Raw genomic sequence first — 16804 nt, 5'->3', positions numbered from 1 at the left:
ATTGGTCCTACTATGTAGTTTCTTTGAAGTAATCCATAGACATTCTTAATAAATTTTGTTGGGTTTCCAGCATGTCTTTATCTTTCACAAGGCTTGGTTAAAGCATTATCCTATTTTCATAATCTTGGCAAACTGTTCAGCTGTTCATCACAAACCAAACAGGAATGTTGGAGGCAGGCTGACATTACATAAGAGATGAAGTGGTCATCTAGCTTAACAGAACTAAGAAATAATAAAAGTTGCAGTGAACAATAATGCAGGTTTGATATAGGCACATTCTAATGCAGTTTGTCAAAGTCACTCCACAGCACGAAACATGTGAAATAAGTAAGTAATTAACCTTCCTCATGAATTGCATGCAGCATTGTCATGGCATTTCCTGCTGCTTTACAACAGTGAAAGGGTAAAATTGGAGACAGCAGAGTAACACAGAGTACAGCAGGTATTCTGCCATCCAAGCAGTGATTGCACTTGCATCTGCACACTCAAAATGACGGATGCTCTCTGCTGATAAGTAGCACAGTGGTGATGTTTGGTTATTTCCTGCCTGTTCATTACCATCACCTAGACATGCATCAGCCTATCCAAAGATCATGTCCAAGCTGAAGCAAAGCTGCTTATTTTCCATACAGGATTGAGCCTTTGTTACTGGTCTGACTGGTACCTCCCAGGCCTTTACATGTAGTTCATTACATCTTTATGAATCAGATTAGAAGGGAATATGTAGTTGTCCTCACTACAGAGCAGAGGAACCAGAAGGGAGTGGGAGAAGGTGGACAGAGGAGGCAAGCACAGGACTACCTTGACAACGCCAAGTGTTGGGTAATCCTTGCATTTTGCCTCTTACCCTTGGCTTCTCTGAGGAAGATTTGTGAGGTGTAAGCTGGCAGCAGCAATGAACGTTCTGGACCAAACTTTTGGGAACACAGCCTAGGGCTCTGTAAGTCCAGAGGGGACATGGGGTGATTATTTCCATTTAACAAGCTTTGTTAAAGTGTGCAGGTCCATGTGAATGCCAGAGTTTAGAGGTTAGGATAACCATGGTCATGTGTCAAAGCCTCTTCTCCTTTGGTGAGCAGGTATTTGTGCAGCGAAAAGCTCCACGTGAGCATGCCTGGCAGCAGGGGTAAGGTGAGCAGGACACTTTGGATATGTCTGCAGCGGCCAGAAGCACCTTCAGGCCACCTGTGGGAGCAGCTTTGCCCGCTGCTGCTGCTGCAGAGCACACCCTGCCTACCACGGCCCACCCACTGGTCTCCCTCCCAAGAGACGCGTGTGCAGCTGGGCCACCTGCACCCATATGGGTATGAGCCAGAAAAGAAACAAGGTCATCTTTAGCAGAGTTTTGTTTTTGGCTATTTCCAGTATCTGCATTTTCACCCCTAGGACAGTAACAGTGGAGAGGGGCCCCTAACGCTGTGCTCGTTTCCCAAGTTTCCTCTGTGAAAGCTACTTGCACTTTGTTTCTGTTCAGGAGAAGGTCACCATTGATTAACTATGGTCAGAACGATGGAATAAATTGGACACGGTTATATTTTCCTCTGTCATTTTTGTGGAAATATATGTTCAGCTTGATTTATGCTTCTATATATAGAGAACAATGCGCAGAAGCATACTGGAACTTATTTCTAAGAGTAGAAATACTGTGCTGGATTTTCCAAGCACATTTTTAAAGTTTAAACATATTGCATGTGTTTTTCATATTTTGTTCAATTAAAGAAGAGAAGGACCACTCCCTATCATGTGCATTCTCTATACAATCATCTTTTTTTACTTTCTGTATCAGAATCATGGCTCTTACAGACCAACAGCTGCTGGTGGCACAGTGGTGGCAGGACGCTGAGGGCCATGCACGTGTGCAATAGCCCCTGCTCAGGTGAGCTTGTTTTCTTCTTGTGTTCAGATGGGCTGCCCTCTCATACTCCAGTCACAAATAGATGAGCAAAGGTTGCTTGCACCTCTATCTTTAAAAACTAAAGAGAACAAAATACAAAGCAGAATGTCCCCACCCTTCCCAAAGGAAAATCAGTAGGGCAGTAGGAACTTTATTGTTCATCTTGTTACTGGAAGAAAGGGTTTTCTACAGAAGCCATTTATTAATTAGAAGTTAGGTTAACCTCAGAAAAGTTTTCTTTGAAGACAGTAAGAGCTTGACCACTTCAGAAGACTGGCCAGCTGCCAGTCTTGCCAGCTTGCTTAATTTTAACAAGAGCTGTAACACTTCAGAGCTGAGCAGCACTGTCCACGTGAGGTATAGTTCATGCAAGGTACAGGATAGGGAATTTTTGCTTCCATGTTAGGTATGAGGGTTAGGCTTGAAGTTCACTGTCTTTTTGTCTGTCAGGAGCCCCAGCACAGGCTGTGGAGGCCCATGGGAGAGGGATGCTCTAGACAGTGGTTTGCAGGCAGGGTCTGGTTGCAGCTCCTCAGAGGAGTCCTCTGGTCCATGATAGGGGCAGACAGAGCTGGGCTGACCAGAGGGTGCAGCTGGGGCATGGAGCAACTCTGCAAATCAACAACCCCCTCCTTCTCATCTCCTCCTGAAATGGAGAAATTAATTACCTTTGGGATAGCACCACCCCCAGTCTGTGACTCTGCTTAGGCAGAGGAGCTTGGTTGCAGGTCAGCCATACAAGGGGGTGGCAGAAACTATTTTGTTGTTACACTGGAACCTTATTCTGTATTTTATCTTGCAATGATAGATACATATGAAATACATGAGAATATATATCTTCAAATATATATATATGAATATATATCAGCAAATATCTGAAATACAACATCGTCTTGCAGCCTAGTTCATTTTGTATCATTTGTGGGCTTGCTTCACTGGACTTATTACTCTGCTCACTCTGTAACTGAAAGCTGACAGAGGAAATTGCATTTTTCTTCAGAAACTAAAAAGAAGCCCACAGAAATTGCCACACATCTCCAGCTCTTGGTTCTTGTAAACAACAGGATGATGTCCTACCAAAGAAGGTGATACCATATATTTCCCAGATATGTACAGAGGTTTCTGGAGCAGACAGCCCACAGATTAAATATTTTGAAGTTCAGAGCAGCTGCACAACTATTAGTTTACTTGCCACCATTCTTTCCCACCTTTTTAGTGACTTCCATAGGCATTTCCCTCTTGCTGTACCTGTCTTACCAGCACATACTGTACCCTTGCTGGGACTGCTTTTTTCAGGATGTCACTTAACCAGGCAGTGTGTTGGTCCTTGGGAATGACACAGTAAAATGGTGAACACTAACACATAGTAGCAAAGGGTGTGAAGACAGTTAAAGTAAAAATACGAGAAGAAGAAAAAGAGTTTATCTCATTCCCTTCTTCATTCTTTACTACTGAGCTCAAACAGAACAGATGTGACCTGCAGGCAGAGGACTGAGTGATGGAAGTGGCATGAGTGTCTGGTGGGTGCTGCACTCGTAGCACACGGGCCCCCAAGAGAGGGAACACTGGGGGATGGTGGTGGATGAGAGTTTTGGCATGGCACAAGAAAGCTGTGTCATGGTCTGCACCAAAAGAGTGCGGCCAGCAGGTCCAGGAGGTGATTCTGTCCCTCTGCTCCGCTCTCCAGAGAACAGCCCTGAGTACTGTGTCCAGCTCTGGGGTCCCCAGCGAAGGACACGGACCTGTTGGAGCAAGGAAGGCCATGGAGATGGTCAGAGCAGCTCTCGGTGCAGACAGGCTGACAGCTGGGGCTGTTCAGCCTCGGGAAGGCTCCGAGGAGACTTAGAGCAGCTTTTCAGGGCCTAAAGGGGCCTCCAAGAGAGCTGGAGAGGGGCATTATTACAAGGGCATGTAGTGACAGGACGAGGGATAATGGCTTTAAAGTATGAATGTATGTATGGCTCGGCTTCGAGAATGAAGATTTTGGGAAGGGCTCTCCCCACGTGGGTGGTGCCCTTCCAGCCTGTGCAGTGGATTTTTTAGGTGAGGCACAGAGTGTGCAGAACTGGCCCCACCCTTTAAGTCCTAAGCGTCCATTTGCCACGGCCAAGCGAGCTTGGACGGTGTCAGTGAAGTCCTCAGGACTAGAACCTACAGCCCCCGGTATTGCCAGGAGGTCTCCCATCCAAGTACTAACCAGGGCTGACCCCGCTGAACTTCCAAGATCTGACGGGATCAGATGTCAGGGTGGCATTTAATTGCCTTAAACTGAAAGTACGCAGACTGAAATCAGCTGTAAGAAAGTAATTATTTATGCGGGCAGCGAGGCACCAGGACAGGTTGCACAAAGAAGCCGTGGATCCCCCGTCCCTGGAAGTGTTCCAGGCCGGGCTGGCTGTGGCTCGGAGCATCCCGGAGCAGCGGGCGGTGTCCCCGTCCCCGTCCCCGTCCCCGCCCAAGGCGGGGCGGGCCCGGGACGACCCTTCCGGCGGCCGCCGCTCGGCGAGGCCGCGCCCCGGAAGACGCGGGGCATGGCGGGGGCGGGCGCGGGCCCGGGCGGGGCGGCAGCGGCGCGGGCGGGCGGCGAGCGGCGCCCCCCGGCAATATGTTCAAGAGAATGGCAGAGTTCGGGCCTGACTCCGGCGGCAGGGTGAAGGTGCGGCGGGGTGCAGGTGCGGCCGGCCGGGCCCGCAGCCAGCGGCGGGGCACGGGGCAGCGCAGGGAGGGACGTGCTCGCTCTATTCCTTTCGTTCAAGGGCGTGACCATCGTGAAGCCCATCGTGTACGGGAACGTGGCGCGGTACTTCGGGAAGAAGCGGGAAGAGGACGGGCACACGCACCAGTGGACGGTGTACGTGAAGCCGTACCGGAACGAGGTACGGCCGGCGGGAATGCGGGAAGCGCCGGCCCGGGAAGCCAAAGCGCGCGTGGATGTGGCACCTCGGGACGGAGTGTGGGGCGGCCCTGGCAGCGCTGGGTTCGGAGCTGGACCCGCGGGGTGGGGGACTCTGCCAGGCCAAGAGGCCCCCGTGGCTGCCGGGGACCGGGAATGCCAAGCGGGCAGCGCTGGGGTAAGATTGGACCCTGCGGTGTGGGGGGCTCTGCCCGTCCAAGCCATGCCCGGGATTGCCTTGGGAGCAGCGCTGGGATAAAGTTGGACCCCGCGGTGTGGGGGGGCTCTGCCAGGCCAAGCTGTGCCCGAGAATGCCGGGGCCCGGGAATGGCGGAGGAGCAGCGCTGGAACGGGGTTGGGAAAGTTGGGGTTGAGAAAAGCGCGGAAAGGCCTTTCGGCATAAGCAGGGGAAACACACAGGCTGCCGGGTTTCCAGAAGGGGAAAAGATGGGGATTACACAATTCCTTTCATGTTTTGGAGTAATCTTTCCGGGTTAGGGGGAACACTGAAGACCATTCATGGGGACAAAATACGGACAGACCTCTGTGCCAGTAGTAGTTTTTGGATTCACCACTGTGCTTTACTTCTGTGTGTACAGTCCTAAGAAATGCTGTGCTTATGTCAGCAGGAATGACAGGCATGTAGGATCGGTGACTGAAGAGTGCCCTGGTACGCTGTGTGAATAATCACAGAAAACAATGTTTCTGTTCTAGGATATGTCTGCCTATGTGAAAAAAATTCAATTCAAGTTGCATGAAAGCTATGGTAATCCTTTAAGAGGTGGGTCTTGCATTTTGGCATTTGTTCCTAGAACTGGGGTTTTGTTCCAGTTTTTTATCTCTTTTTTGTTCCACTGAGGCTTTATCATTGGTTTAACACTTCTGTGTTTCCTACTGCAGTTGTTACCAAACCACCATATGAAATCACTGAGACAGGCTGGGGTGAATTCGAAATAATCATCAAGATATTTTTCATTGATCCAAATGAAAGACCTGTAAGTACACCCAATTTTTAACAGTGCTTAAGGAATTAATTATGGTGGCCTAAAGCTGTGCTCTAGAATATTTCTGGTCAAAATAAGTCCCATTGGCCATAGAAGTAATAAAGCTTGTTCTTGAAGAAAATTAATTTAATGATTGGCCACATTTTCCTGTTTTTGTGCTTTACTACTGGCATTCATGACTTCTTTTCCTGCGCTTGGCTTCTCTGACATTAACTAATATGTGACCACATGTTGCACCTTACTTGATTTGAGCACATGCTAAGGCTTTCTCTTCTGTGTAGCTTCCTAGTTCTGGAATATTGGAGTATTTTTGTCTGTCAGATCAAAATCAATCAAAAAGCCGTAAAGGTACTATGCTAGCATTAGTTTCAGCCCCTCAAAAAACTTGTTAAGAAATTCCTGTAGTTGCACTGGAATTAATTTCTTTCTTCCCTTCCGGTGTTTTAGACATATCTTGTAGGTTTGTTTATCTTGTTTAGGTAGGAAACTCTCATTTACCCTATTTTAGGGGAAGAGGATGTTTATTTCTGAAGGACTGAGTTACTTGGGTCGCATGAGCTACAATCCTTTTCTTTATCCATTTGTTGCTAAATTGGAGGGAAAACGAATTTTAGGTTTTTCTGGAATACATGACAGTTGATAGAAAGGGCTTCCTGTGCTGTTGTGTTCAGTAGCATCCTGACGTGTCGTACAAAATCCATTCACAGCTTGACCAAGCTGTCCTAAAGTTTATTGGGTGTTTTTTCCTTTGCTGCTGCTCTTGGAAGGCTGTTTCAGAGCTTTGTCTACTTCCTTTTGAGGAAGAACCAAGTGGAGTAAAGTATTGCTCTGTTGCATGATCACTCTTGGGCCTGTTCGTGGAAGGGCGGAACTGTGAGCTGTGTGTCCTCTACCCAGGCCATGGTTGAAGGGGTTAGTCGTTCCTTAGGGCTGGAAAAAGGGCTTCCATTCCTCTCCCCTCTCTGCCTTCTTCAGTGCAGTAATGGAAGAGTAACTCCATCAGTAAGAAGCTATTCACAGCCCCCTGGTGTTTCACAAGAAGGGATGATAAGGTCATGGAAAGCATTTTCTGACTGATGAATTGGGAAAGCCAGTTTGAATTAATTCACCTATTTGGAAATGTTTGACAGAAGGTGGTATTAGTGGTTTTTATACAACAGGCCTAAGCCACTTGCCCAGACACTTTTGAAATACCAAGAAGCCTTTGACTAGTTGACATGTTTTAACATTTAATACTGAATTTAAGTAATTCTGCTGAAGCTATATGACATTTCTTTTTGTATTCCTAAAATATATTTAAATCCTGTACAACTGTTTTGTAGGAACAAATGTTTTGTTGCTATCTAGAAAAAGATTTCTATTTCCCTACAATTGCCAAACTAATAGAATTCTGTTTTTGCATAGGTAACCTTGTATCACTTGCTGAAGCTTTTTCAGTCAGATACGAATGCCATCCTGGGGAAGAAAACCGTAGTTTCTGAATTCTATGATGAAATGGTATGAAAATTTTTAATGTAATTCTCACTTATTTTGAAGAGTATTAGTAATACCATGTATTTCTCTCCTTCATTAGATATTTCAAGACCCGACTGCAATGATGCAGCAGCTGTTAACAACATCTCGTCAACTAACACTAGGTGCTTATAAGCATGAAACAGAGTGTAAGTTGAAAATTAAAATATTTTAACTTAAACAATAAACAATATTTGGTTTTGCTTTTATTGCTTTTCTTTTCCTGGGCTGTAACAAAACTATGGATTTGGATGCTGATAAAAAGTGATATTTTTACATTAAATTTAACCTTACCTTTTACAAAGATATTAATACTTATTTGAAAACTTTTAAGATTTTCTGATCTGTACATGTGCTGAAAAAAAGGAATTAGGAATTGCTCAGTAGCAAGAGTGATGGCATGATCTACACCTAGTTTGACATCGTTGAGATGAGTTAAAATAGAGAATAAATGAAGGCCACTTGTGGTACAGTTTTGTTCAGCACTTCAAGCAAAGGTCGCAGTTGAAGCACTGAAATAAGAATGGTATGTGATGTTTAAGTTAAAGCAGCAGCCCTTTGGGAATAAAGAGTAGTGTCTGAAAGCTCTGTCTTTTTCCCTTCTAGTTCTTTAGCTGTGCATAGTTTCATAACGTATTTCTTCAGTACAGCATAAAGTTTTTTGTGTCCTTTTTATCTAATTCGTTTCCAATAATAAACAAAAATATTAAGGGAATTAAGAAAATTATATAAAGATCCATTGGTTCATAAATTGTAATGCATTTAGTGATGATTTCTGTTCTGATCTTTTGTGTTTCATCTCTTTTCCTCTCAGAAAAGTGTAGTATTTATTAAGCCCAAATCCTGCTCTGTTAGTTGCAAACTCTAGTGCCATCGTAGTCCAGCTCAACTGGCCTTATTTTCACCTGACAACAGATAGCAAGTATATTTTGGACAGCAAATACCTAGAGCTAAAGGGTGGAGAGTGATTATGAGTTTCAAACTCTTCAGAGTTAAGGTTTTGTTTGCCTTGCGTCTCCTTGGCCATGTGGATGTGTGAGCTCCATGCATCTTCTGCCTCAGTTCAGCCAGTCTTGAGGTGCGTGTTGTTATGGTTTTAATTTAGAAAATCTTTAATAATACAATTAATAAATCAGTCTTGTCCAAATTTAAACTTTTCTCACTTAAAATTTTCGTGTGTTTTGAGAGAGTAGGTAGAAATTTTTAGTATGTTTTTTATGTGTACTTCCTTAAAATGTGCTACTAAAGTAGAAGAAATTGGCCACTGCCCACCATTACGTAATGATGGGATATGAAGGGATCTCCGTGGCCTTCATAGTTTTGTTGGCTTTACCATCTTTACCCAAAAATTTGTATGTGAAAAGTAACAAAAAGAGATACTTGATGTCAGGGACTTGTAAAAGCAAAGGTAGCACCACTAAAACATTTAGATGTGTAGAATTAAACTCCAGTGAGACAAAGAGCTGAAGGTGGTTACGGTACATGGAAAAGGAACCACAAAATGGTGGAGACTGAAGGGACCTCTGAATGCCATCTTGTGCACCCTGTGCTCCAGCAGGGCCACTGAGCTGATTGCTCAGGACTAGGTCCAGACAGCTTCTAAATGTCTCCAAGAGTGGAGATTCCACACAACCTCTTTCGACAACCTGTGCCAGCATTGGGTCACTTCTACAGTAAAAGTTTCTGGATGTTCAGAGGAGCCTCCCATGTTTCACTTTGTGCCTGTGGCCTCAAGTGCCATCACTAGGCACCACATATTCATAGTTCTCTCTAACTGACCATTTGCTGTCACCATGTCAGGTTTTATTTAATCTTTAAAAAAGTCTCTAGAAAATTATTTCATGACTTGTATAGTTCCATCCACAAAACTGATGGGGTGAGCACTGAATGAGGCCTCAAAACAAGCTTTTCTGTTTGGTTTTTTTAAATCCAGGTTTGTATTTGGATACAAATTTGATTGAATTTCTACAGCTAACAGTAATAGATTTCTTTTCCAGGACACATGACATCCAAATTATTGTTTAAATTTTACAAAAATAGTTAGAACTTTTCATGGTACTTAACAATATTTGTTTTTCTTTATGACAACCATAGTTGCAGATCTTGAAGTGAAAACCAGGGATAAGCTGGAAGCTGCCAAAAAGAAGACTAGTTTTGAAATTGCTGAGCTTAAAGAAAGACTAAAAGCAAGTCGTGAAACCATCAACTGTTTAAAGAATGAAATCAGAAAACTTGAAGAAGATGATCAGTCTAAAGATATGTGATAAGTGTTGACTTGATCAAGAGCCTGTACTGAAAACAGAAGGCTTCAATCATGAGTTCAGTTCTGTAACTCAGACTATGAGAATTTCATTGGCAAGTGATTGAAGTTTGTGGCAATCAACTTCATAAATGGAAGAAAAAATAAAGAATGTATCCTTGTTTTATAGTTAAAATCTGTGGATATTTAACAACTTATGTTGAGTAGAAAGTGTTTCAGAGACCAGACTTTTTTTTTAAGCTGCATTTGAGTTGTATATGAAAACTTTGTATTAAGTCTTGTGTTAGTTCAATGTGGTTTTACAAAATGCTGGTATTTACTTTTTTACTTGTTTTTTTTCTACAGATTGTTTAGAGATGCATCTTTAGAGCTAAAAATAAAATGCAGTTTTTTATTTTAATACTTTGGGGCTCCATGCAGCTGTGGAATTGTAAGGAAAAATTGTAAATAGCATACCCTGGTTTAAGGTGGAGGTTGAAATACAATGGTATGCAAGTTGCTTAAGTCTGGTTACAGTGATTTCAGCATGTCTGTTACCAGCACAGTGAAAACACTTTCTGAAAACAGGATTTTAAATAATTTTTATACCTACAGGTAAGAGTTTCTAGCCCTAAAGCTGCTTTAACACTTATAAGTGCATCAGTTTTACAAGTTGTGTGCAGGAGATTATTCCAGTCTGGATTTGTTGGATTTTGTTTAATACTTTTACTCTACTACAGTCACTTCTCAAACATTGTTTCTGCTGCTCCTTCTACCACTCTTCTGCTCCAGTGTGGGTGCCTCCCACAGAAGACAGTCCTCCATAAACTTCTCCAGTGTCAGTCCTTGCGGTGGACTACAGCTCTTCATCAACTGCTCCAGTGTGGGTCCCCTGCAGGGGCCCAAGTCCTGCCAGCAAACCCGTTCCAGCATGGGCCCCTCTCTCCACAGGGGGCTGCACGTTCTGACAGCAGGACCCTGCTCCTGTGTGGGCTGCCCACAGGGTCCCAGCCTCCTTTGGGCATCCATCTGCTTTGGCATGGGGTCCTCCACAGGCTGCAGGTGAATTGCTCCCCCGTGGACATCTGTGTGCTGCAGGGGAACAGCTGCCATACCGTGGTCTTCACCACAGGCCACAGGGGAGTCTCAGCTCCAGTGCCTGGAGCAGCTCCTCCCCTTCTTCCTCCACTGACCTCAGTCTCTGAACAAGTGTTCCTCTCACATGTTATCACTCCTCTTTCCACTCCTGTTTCGCCCCCAGCAGTTAGGATTTTTCCCCCCTCTTCTTAAATTTGTTGCCTCAGAAGTGTTACCACTGTGGCTGATGGGCTCAGCTTTGGCCAGCAGCAGGTCTGTCCTGGACATGGGGGAAGCTTTGGGCAGCTTCCCACAGAAGCCACCTCTGTAGCCCCCCCACTACCTACTTGCCATTCCAGTACCTATTTTTGCGTCACTAGCACATGTTACCCCTGAAAAATCAGTACATGATCGTATCAATGCTTTGAGAACAAAGCAGTCATTTCTTCATATTTGATACAAGTGATGATTGGCTTTTACTGTGGCTTGGTAAAGATTTAGAACTTAAACCAGTTTCATCACTCAATATGTAGACTGACGCTTTTCATTACGAATAGTAACTCAAAACTTGGCATATTCGGTTTATGGTATGTACACATATAGGTTAAGGAACAGCTGGTACCATCAGTGTCCACACAGATCCTTCCTAGCACTGAGGTTATCCAAATGTTTCTGGCTTAGCTAAGTGGTTTGGTTTATTGGTTTAGTAGCCAATTTCCTCTTAAGCAGCGGCTGAAGAACTGTAGTGAGAATTTCAGTTCAGTACAATGCCATTTTCAGAGCTGTGCTTTGAAAAGAAGACTTGCATGGGCCAAAGTATATTGTGCATACTGAAACAAACATGGTAATGGAAAGCACAATTTGGTGATACTAGGTTTGTATGCAACATTATCTTCATATTCATCTGTTAAATTACTACTAACGAGGACTAACTCAGATGGAATATTAAAGAGGTTCTGCAAGAACTGTGACTAACATGAACAGGTCTGCTGAAAGACTTGAACACACAAAAAAAGAATAGAGATGTACCTTTTTTGTAGAAACCTGCAGTATTCTTTTTGTTTACATCTTTAATAACAGCCTTGTATCCAACTTTACAGAAGTAATGTTAGTAGCCATCAGCATGATGGACCAGTGATGTAATTTTTAGTGGGTTTTTTCCTCGGTTTTTCTTTCAACTTTTTGTATTTTTCCTCTCCTTTGTACTGTCTGCAAAGATCGCAGAAGAATCATTAGGCTCCTCTGTCAATAGTAAGGCAAGAAAATGGTCCTGTTGCTTGTTGCCTGAATTTCTGAATAGACACTCAGAAACATTATTAATTGAGAAAGATAGATGGAATACCTTTATTGAAAGCTTTCAAGGTGCACACCAGAAGGTCTGCGACCCCATGACCAGGAATGTTACAACTTTTATAACTTCTCTAGCAATTTACATATGAGATATTGACAACCAACTATGATCATTATTTCCTTCAGTGCCCCACCCATGGGGGTCTTCAGGACTGCCCCCTGGAGATCTTCCAGGACCTCTAGGCCGCCTTCTTATGTTTTGTCTTGCTATCTACAGGTGGCTTCTCACAAACACTGTGGCCTTGGCAGGGCATGAGAAAGCTTACAATTTTGTGGGAAAGAACTTTAGTAACTGACTTTAGGATGTGAGCAACCTAGAAGAATCTATGCAACTTCTGTGGTTCTAAAAATCTACAAAAACCACACTAAATCCTTAGGCATCTGTCGAAACAGCTGTCTGTGCTGGAGCAGTTAGTGTTTACAGACAACAGGGAAACTACGTTCTGCTTTACCAAGTTCCTTCTTACGTTGTGTTTTCATTAGAAAATATTTTCTTTAGAGTCTGAGAAAGCAATTAAGCCCTGTATTAGACCATAATTAAATTCTGGGAAAAGTTAATGAGAATTAATCATAGAACCATAGAGTCATGAATATCCTGAGTTTGATGGGACCCACAAAGATCATTGAGTCCAACCCCTGGCCCTGCACAGGTCACCCTAAGAGCTGCATGGATCTCGGCTAATAGATAGGCCCAAACATGACCTATGCGCTCTGCCATACAAGAGTTGTTGATGCAAACATCTGAGAGACTGTAGAGACACAGTAAGTTCACAGCAATTGCTGCCCTAGTGTATCAAGTTCAAAGTTACTAAAATATAGTGGGGCACCTAAGGACACAGTTGCATTTGACTTCCATTGCCTTGAAAAAAAGGAAAAACCCAAATGCTACATTCTGCCTTACCATTGGCAGTTCTATGAAGATGTGATTCCAGACAAATAGTTATGGTTTGTGCTTGCCAGGGTACTAACTTAAATGCTAGCTATTTATATTGCTGAGACTGACTTCAGACTGTGGTTTCATCCCGAGTTAAAATTGTGAAACACAGATGTATTTAAATCTTGCTTTGCAAAGGAGGGGTAAAAAATTCACTGTGCTGTAGGTACACTTTGATATTGCTGAATCACACAGTAATTTGTTCAATTTTGTACACTGAAGTTTTAGCCTCCACTTGAAGTAACCCTTTGGTAGGTATAAAAAAATGTGGTTTATCTCAGAGATAAGCATTGTTTATATGCTTACTGTTACAAATTTTACCAATGAGGAATGTTTACTTTAGGCATCAAATATGCAAAACTAATAGTGTCATTGCCATTTCCACTATAGAGACTTTGAATGTTTTAGCTAAGACAAATTAATACACAGTAATTTCAGACACTGACTGGTTACTCACTAGCCAGTTATGTATCACTAGTCTTTTTCTTAGCCATCTCCATCTTGTATAATTTAGTTCTTTCCTTTGGGTTTGGCACACTGTAGTTTACAGTAAGACTGTGAAGTTGTATAAGGCTGTTGCCCAGGAGGTTTCTTATGAAAAGTGTCATTATCTGACAGGAGATGCACAGATCCAGTTAAGTCAAAGATTTACTTGAGAATTTTTGTAGTTAGTAGAGATGGGGCTAGAAAGAACATTTACGTCACTGTGTTTTCTTTCTAGACAGATGCTGGTAATAACACCAACCCTTTGTTGCTTATGCATTTAATTAATAATAAAAATATCAGTGTTTGTTTGCTTCTTAATGGGGATACATATTTAAGAAAATTTCAGGTTGTTTTCAGACATAAGGTTGTTTTCCAAACACCAGGTGGCGGGTATGTCCAAAATATTCTCCAATCTCAACAGCAGTTTAGTTCTGGGATTTTGGCAGATCTGTGATACCTTTGGTTGATCTCATTTGCTCTGAGACTTGATAATCTGACTAGACAATTCGTATTTGTTTCCGTGGAGATGACCAAATTATCATTTGCATGTTATGCAACTGTTCAGCAGCCTTGTCAGCAAACTGAATGTGCTGTGCCAGGGAGCACAAAAAAAGTGTGAATGTTTGATAAACTATTTTTGTTCATTTGTCATGGAAAGCAGCTTTCAAAATACAAATCTTAGGGGTTGTTTTTAGATTTGGGGTATTTTTTCTTATTGAGGCCAAGATTGTGTGACAATATGAATTGCACAAAATATAATTTAGGCAAGATTGTGTACTTTGCTTGCATTCCATTGCTTGCACTTCAATTCCAGGTCCAAAATGGCAGGAATTTCCAAAAGTAAAAGTAATTAATTTTTAAACTTAATGTTGATAGAGGTAATAAGCTTCTTTGACTACTTAATGCTTCTTTTCCTGAATATAGCAGGGAAGGATAGCTTAGCTTAAATAAGGGAAAGAAAAGAGAATTGGGATGGTAGAAAAGAATAGCAACAGTGAAAAATTCCTGTTATATATTTGGTTGTGATATATTTAACATTCCTTTATGATATATTTATACTATTTCCATTTTAAAATGTTTTAAGCGGAAACATGAAATCAATTTCTTGTGAAACAGTCTTGCCTATGCAATGGCTCATACACATCCAAAATTAAAATGTAGATTTATATATTCATAGGGAAACCATCAAGAATGCCAGGTGATTAGGCCAGAAAAAGAATTCGTTAGCATTGCAATATGCAGTAGTTGTCCTACTACCCCCTGAATAATTGCTATACTTTTTAAGGTGTTATTTTGTTAAGGGAGAGGCTGGCCCTTTTTATTCCCTCTGTTATGGAGAATTATGTACTTCAGGACAGAAAAAAATTCATGTTATCTACTATTGGCTTCTGCTTTGCTAACACTTTCACCTGAAGTGATCAACAGGTTTTTTTCTTCATGTCTTAATTGTGCAATGTCTGGCAAATTTCACATTTTTTTCAGTATACATATCAGCCTTATTTCAAATAGCACATTTTATTTAACCTCTGATCTAGAATGTTAATAAATGCATGGGTTTTATTTAGACATGCTTCTAAATTTCTCAGTGAAACATTCTGTTATCTTTATTCTTAAGATCAAGAAACAGGACATATTAGTAAAAAAAGTCTTCACCTGCTGCATTGATCAGACAGAACTGCACCTCAGTTTAAAAGACTAAAAGAACAAAAGATCATAAAACCACTTCACAGTAAATCATAGTTTCTAAGCTTGTATCTTAAGAGGACTGGCATGCTGGATAAATAGAGGTGTTTAGATCTGGCAAAACCAACAAGGTTTATGTCTCTTATGCGTGTAATAAGAGTGACTCCTTTTGAACTCAAAATGGATAGTGGTGCACCACTGTATTGTTCCATGCACCAAGTCTGTTGAATGTAGCAGGGCCAGCATGTGGTTCCTTTTTCCTCTCTATGCTTATTAAAGCAAGAATTCATCCAGGTAATTTTTGTTTTAATCATTGTCCCGATTAGAGTGGTAAGTGTGTCCCACTTAAAGCTCCATTCAGGTCCTAAGCCACCTGAACTCTGAGTAGGTGATAAGGAAAATGTTGACAAGTTAGGTTTGAGGAGCTTGCAGTTAATTTTTGGTGTTATTTCCTGGTTTCTATATGGAAGGTTATGTAGCAGTTTAACCATTTATTTGGTAAGATAAATATCCCAAGGAAAACTGAATCTGCATCACATAGTTTTAGAAGTTCTTAACCATGAGATCATGGGAGTACTCCAGCCATGCTGCCCACAGTGAGCTGCAAGACTCCTCTAGGACTGGACAGGGAACACACAAAGGAAAACCATAACCTCTGTTAGTGATTAGGGAATTGGAAAAAAACAAATGGAGTGCTTTTTTCAACCTGAATAAAGCCACTGTGTCAGAAAATGGTTACATCCTTAGTAAATAAAATGTATAAATTAGATAGAATTATTTTCCTATTGCCTTTAGAAGTTACACAACTTTGTAGTGATTGTAGAATAAATGTATTATGTTGGACAAATTGGAACTTTTTTCCTTCTTGCTACAGATTAAGCACATTTGCATGGTGAGGCAGGACATGGGATTAAACTAGACAGACTGAATTCCAGCACCCTACTACATAGTGCTTAAAGGGATCGAAGCATCTGCTGCTTTGTAATGCTTTGTGGTTGCTCTGAATCTTCCTTTTGTAGTCCTTATCAGCAATAGCCAGGAGTTGCAGTATTAGGTGAGCATGGACATTGCCCTGGATTATGCAAAACATTGTGGGCAATATCAGGAAGGCAACACTGATTTGACATGCACTCGACTGCCAGGCCTGCAAGTCACCACTTGGCTCCTCCCCTCAGGTAGGAGTTTGTACTCTTTGAGCATCTCAGCATGGATCAGTCTGCTAGTCCTGTGTCCCAGTAGATTCATTCTACATTATTTAACAGCCAGGAGTCTACAATTTCAAATAGTGAACACAGTCTAGCTGAATTTAAAATAAACTGTATTTGTGTATTGTGTATTTTTTATTAATAAACAAGAAATGATTCCCAGTCCTTGTGCATTTGCTGAGAATAGAGAAGATACATTTCTAAGACTGATTATTTCTCGTATCCTTTTCCCCTCAAGAATAAAAGGCAGAAACAAAGAAATTACTTTTTTGGAACAGGCTGGCACAGTATGAGTATTTTAAAATGGAAAAGCAGTAAAACTTTTCATGGATTCATTGTTTGAAAAGAGTTTCCTCATAGTTTAATCTGACCTCATATGGTACTAAATGCTTGCAAGTGCCCTGCCTCTGCATTTGGAGCTGGACATGCTCAGTACTTCACTAAATAAACCTTACCTTCAATCCTTGTGAAGAGAGTGGGTTTCCATCCAACCTCTGGTGAATGACGGTAATAAATCAGTACATGAA

The 16804-nt window shown here is 42.0% G+C and overlaps 1 protein-coding gene across 1 annotated transcript; it reads left to right on the top strand.

Annotated features, from left to right (window-relative positions):
- The first annotated feature begins 4424 nt into the window (after positions 1-4424).
- Positions 4425-16572, top strand: YEATS4 (YEATS domain containing 4). The gene is made up of 7 exons (XM_071552242.1): positions 4425-4550; positions 4651-4770; positions 5502-5568; positions 5688-5782; positions 7196-7288; positions 7365-7452; positions 9398-16572. Exons 1-7 carry the CDS (start codon positions 4500-4502, stop codon positions 9565-9567), a joined length of 684 nt encoding a protein of 227 aa, XP_071408343.1. The 5' UTR covers positions 4425-4499; the 3' UTR covers positions 9568-16572.
- Positions 16573-16804: the final 232 nt, after the last annotated feature.

This window comes from Pithys albifrons, chromosome 3, assembly GCF_047495875.1.
Source record: "Pithys albifrons albifrons isolate INPA30051 chromosome 3, PitAlb_v1, whole genome shotgun sequence".
NCBI classification, from domain to species: Eukaryota; Metazoa; Chordata; class Aves; order Passeriformes; family Thamnophilidae; genus Pithys; species Pithys albifrons.
This window is presented reverse-complemented; position numbering and strand designations above follow the sequence as displayed.